At 40.2% G+C, this 27559-nt stretch overlaps 1 protein-coding gene across 4 annotated transcripts in view; it reads right to left on the minus strand.

Annotated features, from left to right (window-relative positions):
* Positions 1-17595: 17595 nt before the first annotated feature.
* The window catches only part of HECW1 (HECT, C2 and WW domain containing E3 ubiquitin protein ligase 1), a 374060-nt gene continuing 364096 nt past the window's right edge, over positions 17596-27559 (minus strand). For all 4 annotated transcript variants that reach the window (XM_057504386.1, XM_036918894.2, XM_036918893.2 and 1 more), the window contains 2 exons: positions 25617-25815; positions 17596-18961 (listed from right to left, as the gene is read on the minus strand). In XM_057504386.1, coding sequence (XP_057360369.1) covers positions 18850-18961; positions 25617-25815 — 311 coding nt within the window. In that variant the 3' untranslated portion in view covers positions 17596-18849. The remainder of the gene's footprint in view (positions 18962-25616; positions 25816-27559) is intronic.

The raw sequence follows: 27559 nt of genomic DNA on the forward strand, positions 1-27559 counted from the left end.
CATTTAGGTAGCTTCCATAACTTGACTATTGTACATAATGCAGCAATAAACATAGGGGTGCATGTATTTTTTTTTGAGTAGGGGTTTTGCTTTCTTTGGGTAAGTTCCTAGAAGTGGAATTACTGGGTTGTATGGTATTTCTATTTTTAATTTTTTGAGGAACCTCCATACTGCTTTCCACAGTGGCTACACTAATTTTACAGTCCCACCAACAGTGTAGGAGGGTTCCCTTTTCTCTACATCCTCACCAAAACTTGTTATTTCTTGATTTTTGGATAGTGGCCATCCTAACTGGAGTGAGGTGATATCATATTGTGGTTTTAATTTGCATTTCCCTGATGATTAGTGATGTGGCGCGACTTTTCATGTGCCTGTTGGCCATCTGTAGTTCTTCTTTGGAAAAATGTCTGTTCAGGTCCTCCACCCTTTTTAAAATCAAAGTGGTTCTTTTTTTGGTGTTGAGGCATAGGAGTTCTTTATGTATTTTGGGTATTAACCTCTTATCAGGTAAATTATTTACAAAGCTATTCCCCCATATTGTAGGTTGCCTTTTTGTTCTGCTGATGGTGTTCTTTGCTGTACAGAAGCTTTTTATTTTGATGTAGTCCCACTTGTTCATTATTGATTTTGTTTCCTTTGCCTGAGAAGGTGTGTTCAGGAAAAAAAACTGCTCATGCTTATTATGTTCAAGAGATTTTTACCTATGTTTTCTCCTAGGAGTTTTATAGTTTCATGTCTTACATTTAGGTCTATAATCCATTTTGAATTTACTTTTGTGTATAGAGTTAGCCAGTAGTCCAGTTTCATTCTCTTGTATCCAGCTGTCTGATTTTCCCAGCACTAGTTATTGAAAAGACTGTCTTTTCCTCATTGCATATCCATGGCTCCTTTATTGTATATTAATTGACCACATATGCATGGGTTTATATCTGGCTCTCTAGTCTCCTCTATTGATTTATGGGTCTATTCTTGTGCCAGTACCATACTGTTTTGATTACTGTAGCTTTGTAGTAGAGCTTGAAGTCAGGGAGAGTAGTGCCTCCAGCTTTGCTTTTCTTTCTCAGGATTGCTTTGGCTATTCAGGGTTTTTTTGTGGTTCCATACAAATCTGAGCATTATTTACTCTCATTCATTGAAAAATGTAATTGGTATTTTGATAGGGATTGCACTGAATCTGTAAATTGCTTTGGGCAGGATGGCCATTTTGACAATATCAATTTTTCCTATGCATGAGCACAGGATAGATTTCCATTTATTTTGTATTCTTTAATTTCTCTCATGAGTGTCTTACCGTTTTCAGAGTACAGGTCTTTCACCTCCTTGGTTAGGTTTATTCCTAGGAATTTTATTCTTTTTGATGTAATTGTAATTGAAATTATCTTCCTGATTTCTCTTTCTGCTAGTTTGTTTTTAGTATATAGGAATGCAACTGATTTCTGTGTCTTAATTTTGTATCCTACAACTTTGCTGAATCCCTTTTTCAGTTCTAATAGTTTTTGGTGGAGTCTTTAGGGTTTTCTATTATAATATATTATCTGCAAATAGTGACTATTTAACTTCTTCCTTATCAATTTGGATGCATTTTATCTCTGTGTTTTCTGATTGCCATGGCTAGGATTTCTAGTACTATGTTAAATAAAAGTGATGAGAGTGGGAATCCTTGTCTTGTTCCTGATCTTAGAGGGAATCTTTCAGCTTTTCACCATTGAGTATGATGTTAGCTATGGGTTTGTGTATATGGCTGAGGTATGTTCCCTTTATACCCATTTAGTTAAGAGTTTTTATTTGGAGGTCGAATTTTGTCAGATGCTTTTTCAGCATCTATTAAGATGACAAGGTTTTTTATTTAAAAACTTAAAAAATTTTCTTTTATTTTGGTATCATTAATCTACAAATACATGAGCAACATTATGGTTACTAGACTCCCCCCATCATCAAGTCCCCACCACATACCCCATTACAGTCACTGTCAATCAATGTAGTAAATTGCTATAGAATCACTACTTGTCCTCTCTGTGTTGCACAACCCTCCCAATGCCCCCTACATTATGTGTGCTAATTGTAATGCCCCTTTTTCCACTTTATCTCTCCCTTCCCACCCACCCTCCCCAGTCCCTTTCCCTTTGGTAACTGTTAGTCCATTCTTGAATTCTATGAGTCTGCTGCTGTTTTGTTCCTTCAGTTTATTTCTTTGTTCTTATACTCCACAGATGAGTGAAATCATTTGTCACTTGTCTTTCTCTGCCTGGCTTATTTCACTGAGCATAATACCCTCTAGCTCCATCCATGTTGTTGCAAATGGTAGGATTTGTTTTCTTCTTATGGCTGAATAATATTCCATTGTGTATATGTACCACCTCTTCTTTATCCATTCATCTACTGATGGACACTTAGGTTGCTTCCATTTCTTGGTTATTGTAAATAGTGCTGCGATAAGCATAGGGGTGCATATGTTTTCTTCTAACTGGGCTGCTGAATTCTTAGGGTAAATTCCTAGGAGTGAAATTCCTGGGTCAAATGGTGTTTCTATTTTTAGTTTTTTGAGTTCCACTTATTCAACTTTGCTTTTGTTTCCCTTGCCTGGGGGTATATGTTCATGAAGAAGTTGCTCATGTTTATGTCCAAGAGATTTTTGCCTATGTTTTTTCCTAAGAGTTTTATGGTTTCATGACTTACATTCAGGTCTTAGATCCATTTTGAATTTACTTTTGTTTATGGGGTTAGACAATGATCCAGTTTCATTCTCTTACATGTAGCTGTCCAGTTTTGCCAAAACCAGCTGTTGAAGATGCTGTCATTTCCCCATTGTATACCCATGGCTCCTTTATCCTATATTAATTGACCATATATGTTTGGGTTAATATCTGGACTCTCTATTCTGTTCCACTGCTCTGTGGGTCTGTTCTTGTGCCAGTACCAAATTGTCTTGATTACTGTGGCTTTGTAGTAGAGCTTGAAGTTGGGAAGCAAGATCCCTCCTGCTTTATTCTTCCTTCTCAGGATTGCTTTGGCTATTCAGGGTCTTTTGTGGTTCCATATGAATTTTAGAACTCTTTGTTCCAGTTCATTGAAGAATGCTGCTGGTATTTTGATAGGGATTGCATTGAATTTGTAGATTACTTTAGGCAGGATGGCCATGTTGATAATATTAATTCTTCCTAGACAAGAGCCTGGGATGTGTTTCCATTTGTTAGTGTCCTTTTTAATTTCTCTTAATAGTGTCTTGTAGTTTTCAGGGTATAGTTCTTTCACTTCCTTGGTTAGGCTTATTCCTAGGTATTTTATTCTTTTTGATGCAATTGTGAATGGAATTGTTTTCCTGATTTCTCTTTCTGCTAGTTCATCGTTAGTGTGTAGGAATGCAACAGATTTTTGTGTATTAATTTTGTATCCTCCAACTTTGCTGAATTCAGATATTCGTTCTAGTAGTTTTGGAGTGGATTCTTTAGGTTTTTCTATGTACAGTATCATGTCATCTGCAAATAGTGATAGTTTGACTTCTTCTTTACCTATCTGGATGCCTTGTATTTCTTTGTTTTATCTCATTGCTGTGGCTAGGACTCCCAGTACTATGTTAAATAACAGTGGGGAGAGTGGGCATCCCTGTCTTGTTCCTGATCTTAGGTGAAAAGCTTTCAGCTTCTCGCTGTTAAGTATGATGTTGGCTGTGGGTTTGTCATATAATGGCCTTTATTATGTTGAGGTACTTGCCCTCTATACACATTTTGTTGAGAGTTTTTATTATGAATGTGTTGAATTTTGTCAAATGCTTTTCAACATCTATGGAGATGATCATGTGGTTTTTGTCCTTCTTTTTGTTGATGTGGTGGATGATGTTGATGGATTTTCGAATGTTTTACCATCCATGCATCCCTGTGATGAATCCTACTTGATAATGGTGTATGATCCTCTTGATGTACTTTTGAATTTGGTTTACTAATATTTTGTTGAGTATTTTTGCATCTATGTTCATCATGGATGTTGGTCTGTAATTTTCTTTTTTTGTGGTGTCTTTGCCTGGTTTTGGTATTAGAGTGTTGCTGGCTTCACAGAATGTTCTGGGAGATGATGTGGTTTTTTGTCCTTGCTTTTTTAAATGTGGTTTATAATATTGATAAATTTATGAGTATTTTACCATCCTTGCATTCCTGGAATAAATCTCTCTTTGTCATGATGGTTCATCCTTTTGCTGTATTTTAGAATTTCAGTTGCTAATATTTTGTTGAGGGTTTTCGAATCTATGTTCATCTGGGTTATTGGTCTGTAGTTTTCTTTTGTTTATAGTTTCTTTGCTTTTTGGTATTAGAATAATACTAGCCTTGTAAAATCAGTTTGGAAGTATTCCCTCCTCCTCCATTTCTTGGAATACTTTAGGAGGATGGATATTAGCTCATCTTTAAATGTTTGGTAGAATTCACCTGTGAAGATATCTAGTTCTGGATTTGCTTGTTGGGAGTTTTGTGATTACCAGTTCTCTTTTGTTATTAGTGTTTGGTCTGTTCAGATTTTCTGTTTCTTTCCTTTTACTATTAGAATGATGCTGATCTCACAGAATGCATTTAGCAGTAGTGTGTAGTACTCTGCTTTTTGGAATACTTTAAGAAGGATGGATATTAGCTCTTCTCCAAATATTTGGTAGAATTTAGCTATGAAGCCATCTGGTCCTCTTGGACTTTTGTTTACTGGGAGTTTTTTGATTACCAGTTGAATTTCATTACTGGTTAATTGGTCTGTTCACAGTTTCTGTTTCTTACAGGGTCAGTCATGGAAGGTTGTATTTTTCTAGGAATTTGTCCATTTCTTCTAGGTTATCCATTATATTGGGATATAATTTTTCATAGAACTCTCTAATAATTCTTTGTATTTCTTTGTTATCCTTTGTGGTTATTCCTTTTTAATTTCTGGTTTTATTTATGTACTCTCTCCTTCTTTCTTGATGAGTCTGTCTAGAGGTTTGAGGCTCTTTTTGTGGCCTGGTAGGTGATCTATTCTGGAGAATGTTCCACGTGTACTTGAGAAAAATGTGTATCCTGCTGCTTTGAGTGTCATGTTTTGTAGATCTCTGTTAAATCCATCTGATCTAATGTGTTGTTCAGTGCCTTATGTATTTTCTGTATGGTTTATCTATTAATGTAAGTGGTGTGTTAAAGTCTCCTTTATTCATATGAATGAATTGCAGTCTGTTTCCTGCATTAATTCTGCTAGTATTTGTTTTAGATATTTGGGTACTCCTTTGTTGGGTGCATAGATATTTACAATGATTATATTCTCTTGTTTGACTGATCCCTTTATCATTATGTATTATCCTTCTTTGTCTCTTGTTACTTTCTTTGTTTTGAAGTCTATTTTGTCTGATATAAGTACTGCTACTCCTGACTTTTTTCTCCCTATTATTTGCATGAAATATCTTTTTTCCATCCCTTGACTTTCAGTCTGTGTATGTCTTTGTGTCTGAAATGAGTCTCCTGTAGGCAGCATATAGATGGGACTTTTTCTTTATCCATTCTGCCACTCTGCCTTTTGATTGATGTATTCAGTCCATTTACATTTAAGGTAATAATTGATAGGTACTAATTATAGCCATTTTATTAATTGTCTTCTGGTTGTTTTGTAGTTCCTCTCTGTTCCTTTCTTACTCTCTTATACTCTTCTTCTCTTGTTACTTGATGGTTTTTTTTTAATGTTGTGATTGGATTTCTTTTCTTTAAATTTTTTTGTGTATCTGTTATAGGCTTTAGGTTTTTCATTATCATAAGGTTCATCAATAGCTTCCTAACTATATAATAGTCAATATTAAGTTGATGATTGCTCTATTTAAAACACAATGTAAAAGTACATTTTTAATATATCTTTTACTTTTTTATTAAGATATCATTGATATACAATCTTATGCTCAGGTTTCAGATGACAACATTCTGGTTACTACATTCACCCATAGTATCAAGTCCCCCCCCCCCACAACATTGCAGTCACTGTCCATCAGTGTAGTGTAGTAAGTTGCTATAGAGTCACTACTTGTCTTCTCTGTGCTATAGTGCCTTCACCATGCTCCCCTATATTATGTGTGCTAATCATAATACCCCTAAATCCCTTATCCTTCCCTTCCCATCCACCTCCCCTAGCCCCTTTCCCTTTGGTAACTGCTAATACATTCTTGGGTTCTGTGAGTCTGCTGCTGTTTTGTTCCTTCAGTTGTGCTTTGTTGTTATACTCCACAGATGAGTGAAATCATTTGATACTTGTCTTTCTCTGCCTGGCTTTTTCACTGAGCATAATACCCTCTAGCTCCATCCATATTGTTGCAAATGGTAGGATTTGTGTTCTTATAATGGAAGAATAATATTCTACTGTGTATATGTACCACCTCTTCTTTATCCATTCATCTACTGATGGACACTTAGGTTGCTTCCATTTCTTGGTTATTGTAAATAGTGCTGCGATAAACATAAGGGTGCATATGTCTTTTTCAAACTGGGCTGCTTCACTCTTAGGGTAAATTCCTAAGAGAGGAATTCCTGGGTCAAATGGTGTATCTATTTTGAGCTTTTTGAGGAACCTCCACATTGCTTTCCACAATGGTTAAACTAATTTACATTCCTACCAACAGTCTAGGAGGGTTCCCCTTTCTCCACATCCTCATCAGCATTTGTTGTTGCTTGTCTTTTGGATGTTGGCTGTCCTAACTCGTGTGAGGTAATATCTCATTGTGTTTTCTGTTTGCATTTCCCTGATGATTAGCGATGTGGAGCATCTTTTCGTGTGCCTGTTGGCCATCCAAATTTCTTCTTTGCAGAAATGTCTGTTCAGATCCTCTGTCCATATTTTCATTGGGTTATTTGCTTTTGGGTGTTGAGGTGTGTGAACTCCTTTTATATTTTGGATGTCAAATCCTTATTGAATATGTCATTTATGAATATTTTCTTCCATACTATAGGCTGCCTTTTTGTTATACTGATGGTGTCCTTTGCTATACAGAAGCGTTTTAGTTTGATGTTGTCCCCCTTGTTCATTTTCGCTTTTGTTTCCTTTGCCCATGGAGATATGTTCATGAAGTTGTTCATGTTTATATTCAAGAGAGTTTTGCCTATGTTTTTTTCTAAGAGTTTTATGGTTTCATGACTTACATTCAGGTCTTTGATCCATTTTGAGTTTACTTTTGTGTATGGGGTTAGACAATGGTCCAGTTTCATTCTCTTATGTATAGCCATCCAGTTTTGCCAACACCAGTTATTGAAGAGGTTGTCCTTTCTTTATTGTATGTCCATGGCTCCTTTATCATATATTAATTGGCCATATATGTGTGGGTTTATATCTGGGCTCACTATTCTATTCCATTGATCTATGGCTCTGTTCTTGTGCCAGTACCAAATAGTCTTGATTGCTGTGGCCTTGTAGTATAGCTTCAAGTTGGGAGCATTATCCCCCCAGCTTTATTCTTCCTTCTAAGGATTGTTTTGTCTATTCGGGGTCTTCTGTGGTTCCATATGAATTTTAGAACTATTTTTTTTAGTTCATTGTAGAATGCTCTCAGTATTTTGATAGGATTGCATTGAATCTGAAGATTGCTTTAGTCAGATGGCCATTTTGACAATATTAATTCTTCCTACCCATGAGCATGGGGTGTATTTCCATTTATTGGTGTCTTCTTTGATTTCTCTCAAGAGTGTCTTGTAGTTTCCAGAGTATAGGTCTTTCACTTCCTTGGTTAGGTTTATTCCTATGTATCTTATTCTTTTTGCTGCAATTGTGAATGGAATTGTTTTCCTTATTTCTCTCTGCTAGTTCATCATTTGTATATAGGAATGCAATAGAATTCTGTGTGTTCATTTTGTATCCTGCAACTTTGGTGATTTCAGTTATTAATTCTAGTAGTTTTGGGTTGGATTCTTTAGGATTTGTTATGTACAATATCATGTCATCTGCAGTAACAGTTTAATTTGTTTCTTCTTGTGGATGCCTTTTATTTCTTTGTGTTGTGTAATTGTCATGGCTAGGACCTCCAGTACTACATTGAATAAAAGTGGGGAGAGTGGGCATCCTTGTCTTGTTCCTAATCTTAGAGGAAAAGCTTTCAGCTTTTCACTGTTAAGTATGATATTGACAGAAGTACTTTTTAAATTCTTCTTCCTCCTCAACACTTTATGTATTAGATATTATAATCTGCATTTTTTTGTGTATCCCTTGACAGATTTTGTGTATAGTTGGTTTAACTGTTTTTGTATTGTTTTAATTTCATACTTACTTAGTTTGTAATTGATCTACTACCTTTACTGTGGGTTTATTTTCTCTGTTAAAACTATTTAGGCTTAGGAACACTTCCATCTCCAGAAGTCTCTTTAACATATACTATAATGCTATTTTCATGGTTATAAATTCCTTTGCCTTTGTTTATATGGGAAATGTTTAATCTCTCCTTCAGTTTTGAATGGTAATCTTGCTGGGTAGAGAATTCTTTGTTGAAGGTCCTTCTGTTCCAATCCATTAAATATTTCATGCCATTCCCTTCTGGTCTGCAAAGTTTCTGCTGAAAAGTGTTCTGATGGCCTGATGGGGTTTCCCTTATGAGTAATTTTTTTTATCTGGCTACTTTCAGTACTCTCTCCTTATCCTTAATCTTTGTCATTTTAATTATTATATGGCTTGCTGTTGTCTTCTGGGGTTCCTTTTTTTAAGGAGCTCACTGAACTTCCAGGACTTGAGTATCTGTTTCCTTCCCCAGATTGGGGAAGTTTTCAACAATTATTTCTTCAAAGAGACTTTCTACTCCTTTGCTGCTCTTCTCCTTCTGGTACTCTTATTATGTGAATATTGTTTCATTTGGAGTATCACACAACTCTGTTAGTATTCTTTCATTTCTAGAGACTTTTTTTCTGTCTGTTCTCAGCTTCATTTTTTTTCCGATTCTCTAATTTCCATCTCATTGATTATCTCCTCTACTTGCAGCAATCTATTCTTCATTCCCATCCATTGTATATTTCATTTCAGTTACTGTATTCTTCAGCTCTGAATGGTTCTTTTTCAACTCTTCTATCTCTTTGTTGAAGTCCTTCCTGAGATCATCAATACTTTTCCATAGATCAGTGAGCATATGACTGCTACTCTGAAATCTTTATCAAGAAGATTGGTGATTTCTGTTTCATTTAGCCCTCTTTCTGGTGTCTTATCTTGTAGTTATGTTTTGAATATATTCCTCTACCTCTTCATTTTGTCTGGGTTTGTGTGTTTCTTCCTTTGTATTAGATGGATCTGCTATGCTTCCTGGTCTAGAGAGTAATGGCTTCCTGAAGAAGGCATCCAATGGTGCCCAGAAGCTCAAGACTCTTTCCTCTCCAGTGCCTGGTTCTCCTTTGTGATGGACTGTGGTTGGGGCTGCCTTTCTGTCTGTCTTATGGCAGTGGTCTTTCTCAGTCTTCCAGGGATGGCAGTTCACCTCAGCTGGCCCTTTGAGCTGAGCAGAAGCACTCCTGCTTTGATTGTTGTGGGCAAGGCTGTCCTCTGCCTGTCCTGCAGCGATGGTGGCACTGCTGGGCTAATGGGGTAGGCAGGGTGGTCATTGGGCTCTGGGGTGCGTGTGTGGTGGTGGCAGGGTACATGTTTATGCAGTGGTAGCAGGCTGCATAGTGACTAGATATGCAGGCACATGGTTGTAAGGCATGGCACATGTACTGCACATGGCACTGGGCTGGGCTGCCCAGTGGAGGAAGGATCACTCAAAGCTGGTTCCAGCAGGTGCCTCCCACATTGGGCTGAGACAGGGGACAGAAAGCTGGGAAAACCTCCCTCTGCCTGCCTGGCAGCAAAGTCTCCCTCAGCCTGCCAGGCAACATGTCTGATGCTATTGGGCAGAGCAGGTCGGTGTTCAGGGAAGTACCTCAGGACTGAGCCACCAGTGAGGGCGAGGGAGTATTTGGGGCTCCCAAGAGGGCTGAATTGCTGGGCCAAGGGAGGGCTGGGGAGGTAGAGTCCACCTGTCCTTTCTCCTGCAGAGAGAGCTCCATCCAACTCTTGTCCCTCTGGCACCCTTCCTACTACTGCCTCTGTGTTGGGTCTCAGCAGGACTGATGGAATGTGCCAAACCTCCACAAGGGGCAGGAGTCTTAGGCTCCCAGAGTCCTCCAACCTTCCCTGATATTCAGCCCTGATAATCATCATAAGCCAATGCCATGTAGTCTTGTGTTCCCAGAGCAGATCTCCAGGGCCAGGTGTGCAGAGTTCCTGAGCAACTATCCCTTCCCTGCTCCATTTCATCTGCTTGTTGGCTGGGTTGGGGGAAGGGTTGGGGTCCTGACTGATTATGGCTCTACCACTTTATCTTTCCCTTTGTTGTCTTCTCTTCTTCACCAGCTTTAGGTGTTCTGTTCTGCAGTCTTCAGGTTATTCTCAGGGTTAGTTGTATTTTCTGAAGTTGCTTCCTTGGTGTGTCTGAGGGAGGTTTTCATCTTGCCTTCCTGTTCTGCCATCTTTTTTCACTTCCATGCATCTATTTTTGTATGCTGTCTAATTTATCCATTATACCCTTAGCATATCAATCATAGTTGTTTTAAATTCCCAGTCGAGTAATTCCAATACCCCTGCTGTTTCTGGTTCTGATGCTTGCTCTGTCTCTTCTAATTGTGGGGGTATGTTTTGCCTTTTGATATGCCTTGTAATTTTTTTCTTGGTAGCTGTACATGAGGTAATGCACAAAAGAAACTTCTGTAAATAGGCCTTTCATGATGTAGTGTAAGGTATGGGGGTGTGAAAGTGTTCTATAGTCTTATAATTGGATCTCAGTCTTAGCAGTTCTGTGCTTCTGGACTCTGAGCTGCACAAGTGCTTCTCAGTCAGGTTTTTTTCCCCTCTTCTCCTAGACCCCACAATGTCTTCTGGACTTGGAAAGCCTAGGGGGAGGAGGGACGGGCCCCAGGACCACTGCCAGGTCTTGGAGCACATTAGGGTGGCCACACTGAGCCCCCAGTCTGACCGCTTCTCATGGAGGTCCAGCTCCTCAGCTGGCCTATTGGGGAGAGTTGAATAATAGACATTGATGGTGTGAAAAAAATTAAGAGTGAAGAGAAGAAGAGAACCTTGCAGACATGTATGAGGAGAGTATTTCAAGCAGAGCAAATCATGGTTGCAAAGGCCTTCAGGTGAAAACCTATTTGGAGTGAGTGGCTGGGAGAGCATAGTAAGAAGTAAGAGGCATAGCTAGGGGCAGGTCATGTGGGGTTACATGCTGATGGGAAACCATTGGTGGACTTGAATGGATAGTGACATGATTTAATACATGCTTTATAAGGATTATTCTGGCTACAGTGTAAAGAATAGAATGTAGGGTGTCAACTTGGGTGCTGGAAGGCCAGAAAGGAGGCTATAAAAATAATACGGGTGAGAAGTGGCTTGTATGAGGGAGGTGGCAATGGAGTTGGTGAAAAGCAACTGAAAGTCTTTCAAGGTAGATCTGACAGGAATTTCTGATAGATTAGATGAGGGGTTTGAGAGAAGGATCTCTTTCTATAGTTTCCCCTGAGTCTTGGGTCAGGTGTATGTGCAGCTCCATGTTGCAAGGAGACATCACTTTTGGCCACCCACATTCTTACGGTGGCTTCTAGTTTGTTTCATGGGTTTCAGTTTATCCCTGTGAGATTCATTTGTCCTGGTTCTCGCCTGCTTCATATCTGACTTTTGTTCCTGATTCAGGCCAATTACCAGCTGCGAAAGCTTCCATGTACTCACCAGCAACCCCAGCGGTGTAAGGTCTGTCTCTGTAATAAATTCCTTATTCCCTGTCACTCAGAGTGACTCGACTTTCCTGAACCAAACTTAATTGATACAAGTTTGGCATGTTTATCAGCCCACTGAATAGAGATGTTGATTGGCCAGTTGAGTATGTAAGTCTAAGGAATGACTTAGCTGTATTCATGAGTTATTTTTAAGTGTTTTGTTATCCTCTGGTAAATAATTCTTTAAACTGTTGGCTTCTATTACACTATAGTCAGAGAATGTGGAACTGTAATTTCTTTGGCATTTATTGAGACATAGTATTTTTTTTTTGCAAATGTTTCTTGTGATTGGGAATAATGCATATTTTCTGTTTGTTGAGTAAAGGTATGTTTTGGGGATCTACACAATAGATGGGATATAGATATCCATAAAACCCTTACTTACTCTTAATAACCAAGATAAAAGAATTTTAGGTGAAATTGCTGAGGATTAAGAAGGTCATTATATATTTATAAAAGAAACAAGTCACTGCGGAGACCTAACCATCTTTGATTTATACACACATAATTCACAGACTCAAATATATGAAGCTTACTGAATTACAAATTCAAAGAATTTTGAGTTACAAATTATTTATAAAATTGAGAAAACAAATTAATTACAAAAATTAACAAACCAAGTCATATTATGTATATATGTGTGTATGTTTCTATACCAATTAAATAAATTATATTTCCTGTAACAAAAACAAATTTGAATGGCATTTATTAAGCACCTACACATCAATTTTTTGAAAGCCAAAGTTCAGCATTCTTAGGGTAGAAGCTCAACATTCTTATATCAACCTGATAGGTTAATCTATATAACATAAAAATCAACTAAGCAATATTTTTTCTTACTGTAAAATTATGATAAAACTACATTTTATAAACATATATATGAAAAATATACATTCAAAATTATTTTAGAAGATATGTCTTTCAAGTGCTATGAGCTGCTATACATTTTCATACAAGTTTAATACTTAAAGAATTCAAAGAACTTGTTGCAGTTAACAAAAAAAGAAAAAAGGCACAGTATTGTTTTTTCAAACCTGCATTTTCATGGTTTATAATCTTCTGTCCCTGATTTATGTAATCTATCCCTTCCTTGTCTGTTAAAATATTTCAAAGTACTTATTTTATGCCTCTTTTAGAATGCAGTATTTTTTCAGATTCTTTTAATTCTCTCTGTGGATTTTCTTTCCTGTTCGTTAAGTTTCTTGTGTGTTTTATAATTTTTGTTCATGAGCTCATATAAATATGCCAGTTTTTATTCTCTCTCCAGTGCTATTATTCATTTAAACTAAACCACAGCTACCATGCATAATAAGGTTAAATTAAATTTTCAGTGCTTGGTTTCAAAAGTTATCCCAGAAAAGTAAAGCACGCCTAGTAGTCTTTGAATCAGTTGTCTATTAAGCAGATACCACAATATTAATGATTGATTTACTATATTAAGCTGTTTAAGTAGCAGTAACTTATAGGCAATGTCTTAATTCCTTCCATGATTATTATTATAGCAATTAAAAAGCTTTTCTAAGTTCATGGTGAATAGTGTGGTTCTAGATGTCAGTTTCTGTTGTTATTACTATTACTGTTGGGGTTGATGACAGCTATTAATGTGGCATGAAGGAGGATGCTATGGATTGAATCGTGTCCCCCAAAGAAGATATGTTGGAGTCCTAATTCCCAATACCTCAAAATATGGCCTTATTTGGAGTTGAGGTCTTTATAGAGTTAATCAAGTTAAAATGAGGCCATAGGGTTGGGCCTAATTCAATATGACCTCTATCTTTATCAAAAGGGGAAACTTGGACACATGCACACATGCACACATGTACACACACTCGCAGAGAACATCATATGAAGATGAGGACAGAGGCCTCCAAGCCAGGGAATGCCAGATTGTCAGCAGATCACTGCAAAGTAGGAGAGACAGATGAAACACATTTTCTTTCAGAAGGAAATGACCTCGCCATCACCTTGATCTTGAGCTTCTGGCCTTGTTTAAGTCACCCAGTTTGTGGTCCTTTGGTGCAGCACTCCCAGCATACTCAGACTAAGGGACTGTGGTAATAAGCAGCCCAAATCCTTCTGTGGGGAGTACCATTGACTGTGGATTCCTGGTGTCCTCTATGATAGGCCAGGTTGATCTCAGCTTTCATCTTTTCTACCTTCCCAGCAAATTTCCTCATGGTTATGCAAGGTCCAGAGGCTCAGGACCTCAAGGGTTATTTTGTGACAGGTTACCTTTAGCCCCCAAGTTAAAGCTTCATGGCCTTCAGCACATTATGTCTCCTGGTCTCAGACTCCTCATCTCCAAGGTAAGCTAGTGAGACCAGAGTATGTAAGCTCTCTTCCCAGCTGTGTGATGATTCCCGCAGCACTGATAAAGGTTAGCCTGACCTTCCGTAACTCCACTTATTCTGCTGGAGACCATCCTCTATAAACATATTTAAACCACATCTTGACTATAAGCTATGTGTATCTTTTTTTTTTTTTTACAGTATATAACTAATGAGTTGTCAGCACAGTATATTGGAAAGTATGGTCATAGAAATCAGGAGATCTGAAATCTAATCCTGATTTCAGGATAACGATCTGATTGAAACACAAAATAAGATTGTTCATTCTTCTTTGTAAATTATGCTCTAGGCTAATTATTTTCTTATACTATAGAAGATTATTTTCATTTAGAATGAGTCTAAAGTTCAACCCAACATGTGCATAAAACTGCAATTATCAAGACCTCTCAGGTTTCTCCTTCTCTCAATCCTACCCACATTCTAATAATAAAATACTTTTTTTCTCAAAGAATAAATGAGCTTTTCACCACCCAATGGGAGCTATGTGATTAGTTTGTCTTTTAGAGGCGTGGAAGGAGGTAATGCTGTCATGCTATTGGGCATTACGGTATTGCCATTGGACACAGTTTTTCCCAGTGCTAACGCTTGTCCTAGAGTAACACTGGGTGTCAGGCTGTGGCCTGAAGCTTTTGTAGAAGCACCTTAAGAGGTAGGAATTCAATAAGTCAGTGTAAGCCTGGTTCAACATAAAGGATATTCACAAAATGAAGCCCATGTGATTTGTGTGCAGTTTAGTAGGCATACAACAAAGGAACTCATTACAAAAGCTGTTCCTCTATCCATGGATTTTTGAGCATATACTATGCTTTTTGATAAATCATTTTTCTGGGATAGTTTATAATAGCAGCTGGTCGCCTTCTGTGTTGTTTTATTGCTTAGACCCAGCGAGAGCGTAGGCATGATACAAATTGTCATGCATTCCCAGACTTCTGTTCACAATAAGGAGTAGACACAATGCCAAACCAAAGTGAGTTTATTGACATTCCTAGAAGGTGGTATGATGGAAAGGAGAAAGCTTGGCCTGAGTATCACATGACATTTCTCTCATCGAAGTTAGCAAAATCAGCCCAATAATGTGGACTTCTCCTGCTGTTGACTAGAACAAAGACTTTTAACAAAATTGTTATAGACATTTCCTTAGATAAACTGGAAGCTGCAGGAAGTAGGCTGATGGAACAATATGTACTGTATAAACTACCTCTAGGCACCTTTTTTTTCTACTAGAACAGGGACTACAAGTCACTAACAGGAAAATAACACTTTTGCTTTGGGACCTTGTGATGGCTGGAACATTCATCCCAGATTTTTGTGATACAGTATTGCAGTTTTAATAATGAACACTGAAGTACGTAATAATAATAATAATAATAATAATAATAATAATAAAGCACCACATTTGTTATTTAAAGTTCTAACTACTTTCATTTGAAAGTGTTTTATCTTGACTGGGAAAACATTTGTGGGAACTGAGAAATTTCCCAAACCCAAATTTTGGACAAATGGTTTGACATATATTCTGACGATGCCACAAATGTAACACTGGAACTGTCCAGAAAGTCTGACTCATTAGCCTGCCTCACGAATACACTTACTGCTAAAGGACATATGGTCATATTAAATAGGGAAAATATTTGTATTTTGCATATGTAAGCCTGCCAAAGAATCATACACCACTTTTTCTTAACTTCCTCATTGCCCTCTGAACACTTACTAGTGATGGGAGTAAAAAATATTCACAACTACAACTTACATACTTAGGAAGCCACAAAAACTCAGTAGCTCTAGAATACTTTTCCTGACCCTGTGAGTCATTTCTATTTTTCTAGGATTATCATTCTCATATGATAGAGTAAAATGTGTGACAGCCATGAAATTATGATAATACATAATAGTATTTTTGAGGCATTTTTCAAATTGAAACAGGTTCTCTCTTATTTATTTTTCTTGTTTGTCCCCCAATGAAAAGTAGTACTCTTTTACTAAAACTAGCTCTAAAAGATCTTGTTTTAGGGGAACTGTGGTTCATATGTGATTAAGTTTATGATATACCTCCCTGGACAAAGCTCATACTTAAATTTAAAAAATTACAAGTGGTAACAAACAGATTTACCTTGCCTGTTGAGTTAAATGATTTGAGGTGGTTTATACCTCTACCTGGTAAAATTAATAGCAATAAAACAATTTTGGTCCTACAGCTTTTTTATTACATATATAATAAAATATATATAATTTAAAAATCAGCATCATATATGAGGGAATATTAACTAAAGAAACTCAACTGAGAATTTAAGGACCTTTCCATAGCAACCATCTTTACTCCTCTTCTATTTTCCCTGCTTAAGGATTCTGTACGAGGCTGTAATGGAATCTTGGGACCCTGTTAAGCAAGCTTTGCATTTTTTCAGCAAATGCTGACGCCAGTATTTTTCTTTTTTTAATACTCTGAAACAGTGTTCCTGTAATGGTTTATGAGGTTCATCTAGAGCCATGGTATTGAGTGGAGGGGAGGTGGGGGTAGGAATAAGGAAAAGTTCGCTGATAAATCATTTGTGCCTGTTATCTATCTATAATTTCTAGGATACCTAGTTTTTTCTGTATTTGGGTAGAATAGACCTTAATCTGATTAGTAGATTTAATTAGATATTCGTGTAAATTGTGACGCTCCCCAGGAGCAGGTTCCATCTTTTGAACAGTTTTCCCCCTTGCCAATGCCAACAAATAACATAAGTACTAATAGAAGAAGGGAATGCTTGAATTAGTATTTATGTACATACAACATCAAGTCCTGAAAGTGGAAGATCCTCCTACACTAGAGATGCTGTTCAAAGAGTCAGACTGGTGAAGTGATTTGCATATTTCTTATGTTCTGATTTTTAAAATGATGGCTCAACTGGAATCCAATCAGATCCTGAAATGTATACTGAATTTTACAGGACCTTCAAAGTCTATACTATGCATCTTACCTATACCACCCTATCTTGGTAAATATTCTTTTTAGATAACAATAGAAGGCTAAATTTCTATAACATATGTACCACTTGATTGACAACAGATACACAGCAGCAAGGGTTCTGGGCATTATAAATAATTCCTACTAAAAGAGTATGTCACTTTGGAATGCAGAAAGCACAGTAATGTACTGTCCAGACACAAACCGACCCAATGAGCACAAGGCATTGCTTCCTATGAAATTAACTTCCTCTTACATCCCTTACACCTCCTTTGTTTAATGTCTTGAAAACAACAATGTGACGTTTCAACAGTGGGCCCCTTTTGCACTTGTTTTCCCAGTGAAGAAAAACACTTTCCTTTAAGTCTGACTTCAGACAACATGAATAACAAGGTTAGAAAAACAGCAAATGACTGTTATGTTTGGGTTTATTCCAACTGTAATCGAGAGGTTAGGCTGTGTTTGGAGTCTGCAACTGTTCTTTTGAACACAGTTTTCTGAGAGATCTCGTTTTACCGAATGCTAAAAGGAACTAGACAAAAACCAATATGCCCTTGGGGTGTCAGGGCTCCAGCCCTGGAGGACTGCGCTGAAGGAGAAGTATTATATTGCCCTTGGTCCCCAACAAAGCACCATCGCTCTCTGCAGCTTCTTGTTTAATGTCCCTGCGGACAATCAGATGTAAAGGACTCTGAATGCCAGATTAACAAGAAAAAAGAAAAAGAGAACAACATGAAAAAAATATATATCAAAGTTAAAATAAAAATATGTTTGCCAAGTGAGTTTACCCGGTTTTAACAAGTCATGAGATGATCTACACATTGTTAGGGGTTGGAGAAAGGCAAGTGGCAGCTGGATTAAACAAAGCAAAATGGTACGGGACTCTGTGACGTGAACCAACCTAATATGGCCCTCTCCCCTCTTGCCTGTTTGCATCATCACACTCTGGACAAGACAATGGAGACAGAAGCCTCCAAATTTCTGCCACATAAGGAGATTGTCTCTTTGGACAGGTGCACAAGTTTGTGCTTCTTGTGTGGTGTGTGCCCACGAGGGGTGCACCCCCTCCCAGACTTGTCTGAAATCAAGTTGAGCCACAGTCCTCACACCCGGAGGTGCCATACTGCAGCAGTAGGAGGTGTTCTCTTGCTGTTATTATTTGTTGGAAAGTGTAATATTTGCACCATATTCTAGGCTAGTTCCAGCTGATGGGACTGATGCCACATATGAATCATGAGTTGAATGTATAAAAATTTCGGCTTTGCGACTGCTATTTTTGGATGGATAGTATGCATGGGGAAAAGTAGAGTGGGAAGAAAAGAGTTGACTGGTTCCTAGTTCTGAAGTGGGTTGTTAGCAGTTATAAAAAATGGTGGCTCTGCTCAGAAGACATGGGCATATAAAAGCTTGGAATGCTTAATGCTCAAATTTTCTCTTAAATTATATAAATGGAAGTAAACATTTATTACCATTTGGTCAAGTGTAGCATAACTTGCATTCATATTTCATTGTTAGTAATGGAGGTATGTGGAGATATACACAGACCTTGAGACAGCTGTTTTTTAATATTGCATACAGGCTAGCAGTTCATTGAAAGTAGAGGAGATAAGCCTGAAGGTTAGATCTTAGAAGAAGGCAGTTCTTCATGCACGGCTTTTGTCAATCCTGATTTGGTTTGAAAATAAAAATCATGGAATACCAAAATCAAAGAGTCAGGGAAAGGGAAGGGGGATCATCCCAGAAAGGTTGATGTGACTGATCAGTAAAATGCCAGGTGAGTTCCATTTCTTCATTCAAGTCCAAAGGTGCTGGTTTCTTCAACTGCTGTTAACAGCTTTTCATACAGCATGGAGTATGAGGGATAAGGTGGAAGATCCAATCGATTAAAGCACGTGTGTGCCCTGAATGGGGGAGAAAAGACTGGTTAAGGTGTTTGTTTCAGGGATACAACAGGCTGTGTGCATCTGTGACTAGTCTGGAGCTGTGAATCGAAAGGGAGCAGAACCGTGGCTTAGGACCATCATAGAACATTGTAACTCAGAAGCACTGCCCTTTACACATGTATAAACCAGTTGTAAGCAAACCACACTCCATGAGAACCTTACTAGCAAATCACTGATACACTCCATGGTGTCAGCTCTATTTTGCAATTGAGGTATGAATGTGGATGTGGTCAGTGAAGGAGGCAGAAATATAATTAGTGTTAGAGATCATACTCCTCTCTCTCCTTCCCCAGCTCTGATTTCTGGCCTCAGGAAACCACATGCATCAACTCAGAGGTGCCAACAGATACCTGGGATTCTGAGCTCCAGTGCTCTACCAGGTTAGTCATGCCCCGGAGGCAGTCTGACTCTTCTACTGCTCCCAGTGGGACACACATACCCAGAAGCATTTCCAAGAACAGCTGCACTTGTGGGACAGTCTTGCCTGGGTGCCTGGAGCATCCCTGTGCCACCTGCCCTGGGTTCTTGTCCTGTGCCTGATCCTGCAGGCCGAAGGCATGCCAGTGTCTGGCTTAGATAAGGAATGGCGTCCTCTGCCACGTGCTGACACACGCAGCAGGAGCAGACCCTTTGTCACCAATGCTGGGCTCAGCAGTGTCTTGGAGGCCCAGATTCTAATCCTGTGGAACTTCAAATCACCTGACTAGCTTCTCCACATCAGAGGCTCTTTGTTTTTATGGAATTGTTGGTTGATGTACCAAAGTACGGAGAAAGGTGGATGCTTGCAGCTGAAGGTTAATTTAACACCTTTTCCTCCTTAAAAGAGGTGGTGTGTTGCAATGGTGTTTTGAGAAGCCAACCAGCACCAAAAAAAGGGTATTATACAATAAAAGAAAATGTCACAGAACAAACACATACAAACAAAGCTAAACAAAACCCTAATCAAAGAAACCATTCTCTCTTCATCTGCATTTTGAGATATTAAACTCTAATTACAAGATCTCCAGGAGAGTCATATATAATTCATACCTGTATTTTCAGAGTTCCCCATCAGCTCAGGGTATCAGGGAGATTGGGCGGTGGGGCAATGGAAGAAGGCAAAGGGAAGGTGGGTTTTCCCCACACAGGGAGAACCTGGGGAGGATGCCATTGTTTTGTTTGCCAGCATCCATCCCTCCTTCTCCTGCAAACAGCTCCCTCATTGTCCTTGGGAACCTAACACCCTAACCTTGACTCCTTGACCCCTTGACCCCCTCTCCTTACAACCTTCAAGGGTGGGCATGGGGTAGTAGAGTATCTGGCCTTAGGCCTTAAGGAGTTAACTAAGAGACATAAAAATAGATATTATTAGAGGTCTCAGATTATTTTCTAAGATTCAAATGGGTTGTTGACTTGAAAATAAAATTGAATATTTTGCCTAAACTTATTTCAACTCAAAGTGAAAGTGAACCCAGTGAATTGAGTAGCATAACAATTACAAAGGTCCTTCTCTATATTTAGAATGATTGAAACTAGGACATACTCTGGGCTTTGGCGAACCTAAGTTAAGTGGGACAGAAAAATCCCAAGTACATTTTTGGAACCAGCTGAATTAGCCAGAAGCCAGATTGGAGCAGAAATCATCTTCTTGATTTTCTTCCTACGGTCATTTTAAAAGGCACTCACGAGTGGAAATACTACAGCACAAAATCCTCTATTTATCAAATAGTTGGAACAAATTAATTCTGTGAAAGATAATTTCTGGGCATAAACCAAAAGCATTAGCAAATGGCACTTCTAGTATGAACACAGAGAGTTTCTTCAAGAGTTGCTTTTATTGCATTTATCTACAGCCTTGTTTAACTCTCTTAAATAAATTCTAGTTTGTAATCTAGAATGAATGAACACAGCCAAACCACAGTGTGATTCAGTGTGCCTAAAGGCTTGCCGCCCTCCAGGTGTGGTTCTGACACTACAGAGAGCCTGCTGACCTCATTCTGTGAGCACTGGACCTAGGTCGGGGGTTGGGGGTGGGAAAGCAGGGAACCAGGGCTTGGCAGACCTCTACTTTGATCACAGTCTAGCCACTTGATAACCTTGGGAGAGTCAATGAATCTTCCTGAGCCAGTTTAGTCAGTTGTAAAATGGTAATAATACATGCTCCGTGCACTTCAAAGGGTCGTTGTGAGGACCCATCATAGAATGTGCATAAACACCTCCCATAAACTGTGAATCACCATTTCAACATAAGATGATCTTAATGCAACCACAATTGCATTAACAGTTCCTAGAAGAACTGTGTCACCTTTGTGGGGACTTAAGACCCTCAGCTTTTTTCACACAAACTCCTGGCGAGTGAATCACCCTCATCTCCTATTTGCATGATTGATATTTTGGAACCCCCCAAATATGTTCCATTTTCAATCATGCCAGGTCAGATTTCACTCTGTGGGTGTTAATCTGTGGTTCCAGCATTTTGACATGAATTTGGATTATGCCAACCACTGTATTATTCTCCCTTTGAATTGTGTCATCTGCACAGTTGATCTCCGGGCCACCTCCATTTTTTTCCAAGTTACTGATTAAAATATTAGCTAACACAGTGCCAAAGGCAGCCTTGCTCTCTCCAGTAGGGATGACTTTAAAGCAGGTTAAAAGTAAACAACAAAAAGAGGGAACCGCCATGCTGTCAGCCGCTGGCTGTTGTGAGGCCAGTTATGTCCGACGTGTCTCCCTTCACGTTACGCTCTGCTGCCCGGCCCACAACAGCCTCATTCTCCAGCCTCTCATCACTCCGGACTCCACTCTTTTTCAAGTTTGGCAATAACCTCTTGGTCCCCAAATACAGAGGCCCATCCTCTACCCCTGCCTCCTCATGCTCTTTAAGAGCACTTGGCAGATCTTCCTCTTGAATGTCTCTGGCCCCTTGGCTTCTCCACAGCTTCTCAATGGCTGTCAGTTTCTCTTCCTAATTCCCAGTGGCTCCCCAAGCCTCCTTTGTGCCCTTACAGCCTGCAGAGCAGGGTTTCTCACTTCAGCACTGCCGACATTTGAACTTGGCCATTCTCCATCGTGGGGTGCTGTCCTATGCACCATGGGTGTTTAGCAGCGTTCATGGGCTCCACCTGTGAGATGCCAGTAGCATGCCTCCCCCACAACCAAATATGTCTCCAGACATTGCCAAATGTCCCCCAAGGTGTGGTGGGCATCTCTCTCCAACTCCCCTTGAGAACAATCCCTACAGAGTAAGCCTAGATTTACTTTAACCAGGCCTCCACTTCCACCCTGAGCTTGGGTTCAGTTCCCACTTGCGGTGAAGCATGTTCATGCTTCTGTTCGCAATTTTTAGGCCCATTAACCTGCCCATGACTCATAGTTCTGTAATCCCTGGTCCTGACTCCAAATGCGATCCCTCAGGTTCTCTCCTCTCCTTTATTCTATCTCCACACTGCCTTGTGCTACATCTACTTTGACTAGCTTCTGGGCTTCTCTTTCCTTCCAACTCCCTTCTCTGTCCTCTCGCCGGTCTTTGCTCCTTGTGAGGAAACTCTCCCACTTTCTGAAGGTCTTTCTGACACGACCTCGCAGCCCTGGTGTCCCTCCCTAGTCCTCACGAGTGGAGACACCACTGTTCACCCGGCCACATTTTGAGCTGCGAGTGAGCACTCTTCTCATGCCCACTGCCAATTCTAGATAAAAAATTTCTGATCCTTTGAATCTACTGCCATTTAGGTAGTCTTTCCCCAAAAGTACAGGTTTTATCTGGCATTTTTTAAATGAAACTGGATAGAGTAGAAAATAGAGTGTATTACCTGAAGATAATAAGGGTAAAATGTTGTTTTGAAGAACTTATATTTCAGATACACACACAAATACATATGTACATACTGGGTTGTGATATAAAGGGCATTTCTTTCTGTGGGTTAAGATTTAAAAAGTTTGGAAACCAGGGATATACCTTCTGTATTCTGAACTTCTGGCTAATTACATTTATTAAAATCTCTTGTGTTTTGCTTAATCCTTTCCATTTCAGGTGTCCCCACCAGACTGTGTGGCGTCTGGGCCCACAGGGGTGACCTGCTCAATGCCCTAGGCTGCCAGCTTGTTGACTCCCCCCGAATGCTACCCCCCATCCCTCTGGTATTTTACCTGTGGTGGCATACAAAGTTTCTTCAGCAAGCACTGTACAATTCTATTCTAGAACCCCCTACTCTTAAAGTCCTTTTTCCTAACCCTCACACAGTTTTTAGCAGGCCAGGACTTGAACTGACATGAAGGTTTTATTTAGTCTGGGCTATGACCAGGTTGTGTTGTGACACTATTTGGCACACTGGTCTGGGAGGCCAGGTGCCTTTCTGTTGTGGGAAGTTCTCAGGAGAAAGCTCCCTAGACTGCCTCTCCTCTGAGTGTGGGCAGTATGCACTGTGGCAGCCCTGGGTCACACTGTGTCTGCTTGGTGCCCCTGTCGGCCAGTGGGCCCTTCCCACCCCACCTCACTGTAGATGTTGCTCCCACCACCTCAGGGCTTCCTGCCACCTGTCATGTGGGCTGGCCAGGTCTTCCCAGGCTACCGTTCTTGGAAGTTCGAGGTTCTTTCTTTATCTCTACACACAGGTGGCACTTTTTAAATTCTTGGATCTTCAGAGAATGTGCAATGGAGACTAGACATGGGTCACTATTCTGAGGACAATCTCCACTGTCCTCTGAAAGGTATTCCAGCACTTGCTCCTGGGGCCCTCTTGGCCCAAGCAGAGACCCTTCATCCTCAAGGAATCCTCCCTGAGGTTTGCAGAGCAGTGTCCTTTTTAGGGGTGCTTGGCCCCATACGTGGAGAACCTGATCACCAGCCCATTGTCCACCTTCTACTCTTCTGTGTGAGTTAATATTATCCATGTGTAATTCAAAGCTTCCCAAAGCAATTATGTAATGAGACTGAATCTGTGATTCCAAAGGACAGGAGCAACAACTTCTGTTTCCTAAGGAATAGAACAGAGACTCTTCAGTGGGGTCTTTGCTCCATGGCCCACCAAACTATCTTCCTCAACTGGATTGCGGGTGAGTATCGCTTCAGAAGTCTTGTCCTGTGTGCTGGCTTGGCACACTTTCCTAAGCACACACTGGCCATTTCTCACTGAGTGAAACTCAGGATCCTGCTTTAGCCTGGAATTTCTCTCTGCCCATTCCTTGCCCCCCAATGCTCACCTGAATGTCAGCCTCTTTACTGCGTCTTCTCTTGCCAACTCAACTGAGATTTGGCTTCTGTTCTCCGTGCTCAGCACCTTGCCTTTACTTGCCATGCTTAGTGCCCCTCTGACTTCACCTTCTGTGTCATTCATTCCTGTCAGGCTGTGTTGCTTCCTAGACTGTAAACTCCTCTGGGTATGTATGTTGTGGGGGTCTCAGCCCTTCCTCAAGGAGCCCACTATGGGAGTGGCTCAGATGGTGACTCATTTCTCTAAAATAAACTCATTTCTCTAAAATAAAAACAGAATGTATCCAAATACCCTCAATTCTCCAAATCTATCATTAAAGTAGACAAATGGAAATCTTGCCTTTTGAGCCTTAGTTTCTTGCCTGGCTTAGTTCAGGAGGTTCAGCTGTTGGCAGAACCATGCAAGTGAGGGTCCGCTGAGCCCAGCAGGTGAAGCCAGGGCTGCAAATTGCACCAAGGCTTCAGGGTGTTATGACCAGCTGGGTATGCACTGCTTCTGGGGCCTTCTAACGCTCACTGACATCAGGTGAATTGTCTTCAGGACATTAGAAAATCTGGGAAAGCTAGGTGAAAATCATAGTTCAGTAAATCCTCCCACAATAGAGATATAGCAATGGTTTCTGGGAGGCCATGTAGAAACAGAGCTGAATTAAATGTGAATCTTTTTCTGTAATTGGAAAATATCACAGTAGAAGAAAATAATATGGGTCAATCCTTTCTTCTGTTTCTTGAGCAATATTTATTACTATATACCCATACAGAAGTATCTCTTTAGTGTGCTTTATTTCAGGATCATTAATATGCTGCCCAAAGTGGCCTAGAAAGGACCCAGGAAGTGGTTGGGATTAAAATTCATGGCATAGGGAATTCATTCTTTTTAACTGCCTGGGTCCCTAATATCATTTATCTGCATTTATCTCAATAATGTCCTCAATAGCTGACTATATAGGAGTCACTATGGAGACCTGAGATACATGTAGTATTGTCCTAACATGTTTTAAAACACAGTAGAAGAAACATGACATGTACACGCATGAATATCCTATGGACTGTGCACTGATATGCATAGGAGCACAGGCACAGCACTGGAAGGTTACTGTGGGTTTCCAGCCTCCCCACCATCCCCAAGTGACACATTCCTCTTTAAATTAAATCGGGCCATGTATACATTGGAAAGCTTCCCACAACCGACACGTGGACCATGATGCTATAGCCCAGATACATCAGTCATCAAAGAATCACTAAAAATATGGTCTAAATTCACTTCCCAGAGACTTCTTACCTCTGCCTTTTATGTATAACTCACCTAACAATACTTTGGGGGGGGCGCTAAATAATTCTATCCCAAAGGATGATGACCCAAGCTCAGATAATAAACTGTAACTTCAGAGGGTTTCCTTAAGGTGGGCGGGAGCTCTGTACCTGGGGAGAGATGTGATTTTCCCCCATTTCTCTATGCAGAAACGCCGAAGCCCATTGCTCCCTCGAAGGGCTGCGAAGCCTTCATAGGGCACACTGGACGTTCCTGTGACAAACTGCAGTAACCTTAGTCTCTGCTCATTATTGAAGCGTTCCACCGCCGCCCAGAACCAGCGGATCACAAGGTGCCCATCATGGTAACCTGAACAGAATGACAGGAGGGAGAAAGACGGGAAGAAGGAGGGAGAGAGAGGTGAAACACACATCGGGCAGGACAGGAGCTGCGCAGCTGCTCCCAGCCTGCTGATCTCTCTAATAACGGCCTTCACAGAGGTCCGGAACAATTTATGTAATTACGTCCAGTTTTAAGACAAAACCCAAATTAGAAAACAGCCATTCTATAGGAAGATTTTGAGGGATGTCCTCAGAGATGCTTGCTTTTTGTTGAAACAACTGGGATTCCACCAGTCATATTCCTGTCTCTTGTAAATGTAGGCAAGGAGCACCTGCGATCTCTGGGATTATTAAGAGATAAAACCTTCTGTGAGCACAATATTTCATCACATTTTCTTTGTTCTGATGTCTCGGTACCCACATACCATGGGAGAGTCTAGGACTTAATGAAGCCTGGAGGGAAATGGCAAGCTTTGTGGAGGGAAGATGCCAGAATCTCCAGCCACCGCTGGTACCCACGGAGCAGCCGCGCTCAGGCCAGCCTGGGTGAAGATGAGTTGAGCCCATGGAGGAAGTATGGCCCCTGTCACAGTACAGCTGGGAGCCCTTGCTTGGGTCCAACAATCAACATCAATGATTTACACTGACTGCCAATGCAGGCAGCATTACAGACGGGAGCAATCTACTTGGGCTGGGCGGAAGGGGGGACAGCTTCATGAAAGGGAAGTGAGCTGTGGCCTGAGTGTGTGAAGGGTTTGTGTGAGTGCAGGAGGGCAGGAGGACACTGGCAGGGGAAATAAAGATGAACAGGAATGAGGCAGAACATGTGGGGAATGGCAAGCCAACTAGCGTGAAGGTGTGGTGGCAACTGAAGGGGGACTTGCCGGGGGGCTTCGAGGACCTCGGCAGCCAGGCAGAGACATTTTGACTTGACAACTTAAGTCAGTGCTTTTCTTACCTTTCCAAGAGGGGCCTAGAGTCCCTCAGAGGCTTCTCACGGCCGAGTGTACTGGGGACACAGGGAGGCCAAGATGGCGGGCCCTAGCTTTCTCTCTACTGTACTGATCAGGGTTTCTCTGTAATATTGTACTTGAAGAAAGGGTTTTGAGCATAAAACAAAGCTTTCGAAAACCTCTTCTATAAGTAATAAGGTGCTTATTTTAAGGGTAGGAAAATGGCCTGATGAAAAATAATGCTTTAGGAAGTCTAGTTTGGTAGTGTGAAGGTGAATGGTTAGGAGGGGTTAGAAATTCAGTTTGGAGAGACAGTAGCTACAGCCATGTTCTGGCAAACTGGGACCGAGGAAAAGAGGGCTCCTGCTCCACAGGACACGCTTCCCTGCCGGCTGGCCTGTGGATGGCGGTTCTCTGGGACGCATCTGCATGGAGATGGGCCAGAGACCACCAACGGGGATTACTGTCACCTGAAGGAAAGTTCAGGTTGGAAGTTAAAGGAAAGTGTGTCTTAGCGTCTACTTTGCACATGGGTTAAAGTAAGGTCAATTTTTTGTAGTCTTCAAAGAGTGATGACATATATATATAAATGTATATATAATATATATAAACATTTAATATAAATGTATATGAAATATATATAAACAACAACACTGAGGTTCAGGTGCTGATGCCCCTGGGCAGTTGAAAATCTCCATATAACTTTTGACTTCTCCAAAATGTAATGACTAGTAACCTACTGTTAACTGGAAGCCTTACTGATAACATATGCAGTCAATTAACACATATTTTATACATTATATATACTATATGCTGTAT

This window comes from Manis pentadactyla, chromosome 7 (genome assembly GCF_030020395.1).
Source record: "Manis pentadactyla isolate mManPen7 chromosome 7, mManPen7.hap1, whole genome shotgun sequence".
NCBI classification, from domain to species: Eukaryota; Metazoa; Chordata; class Mammalia; order Pholidota; family Manidae; genus Manis; species Manis pentadactyla.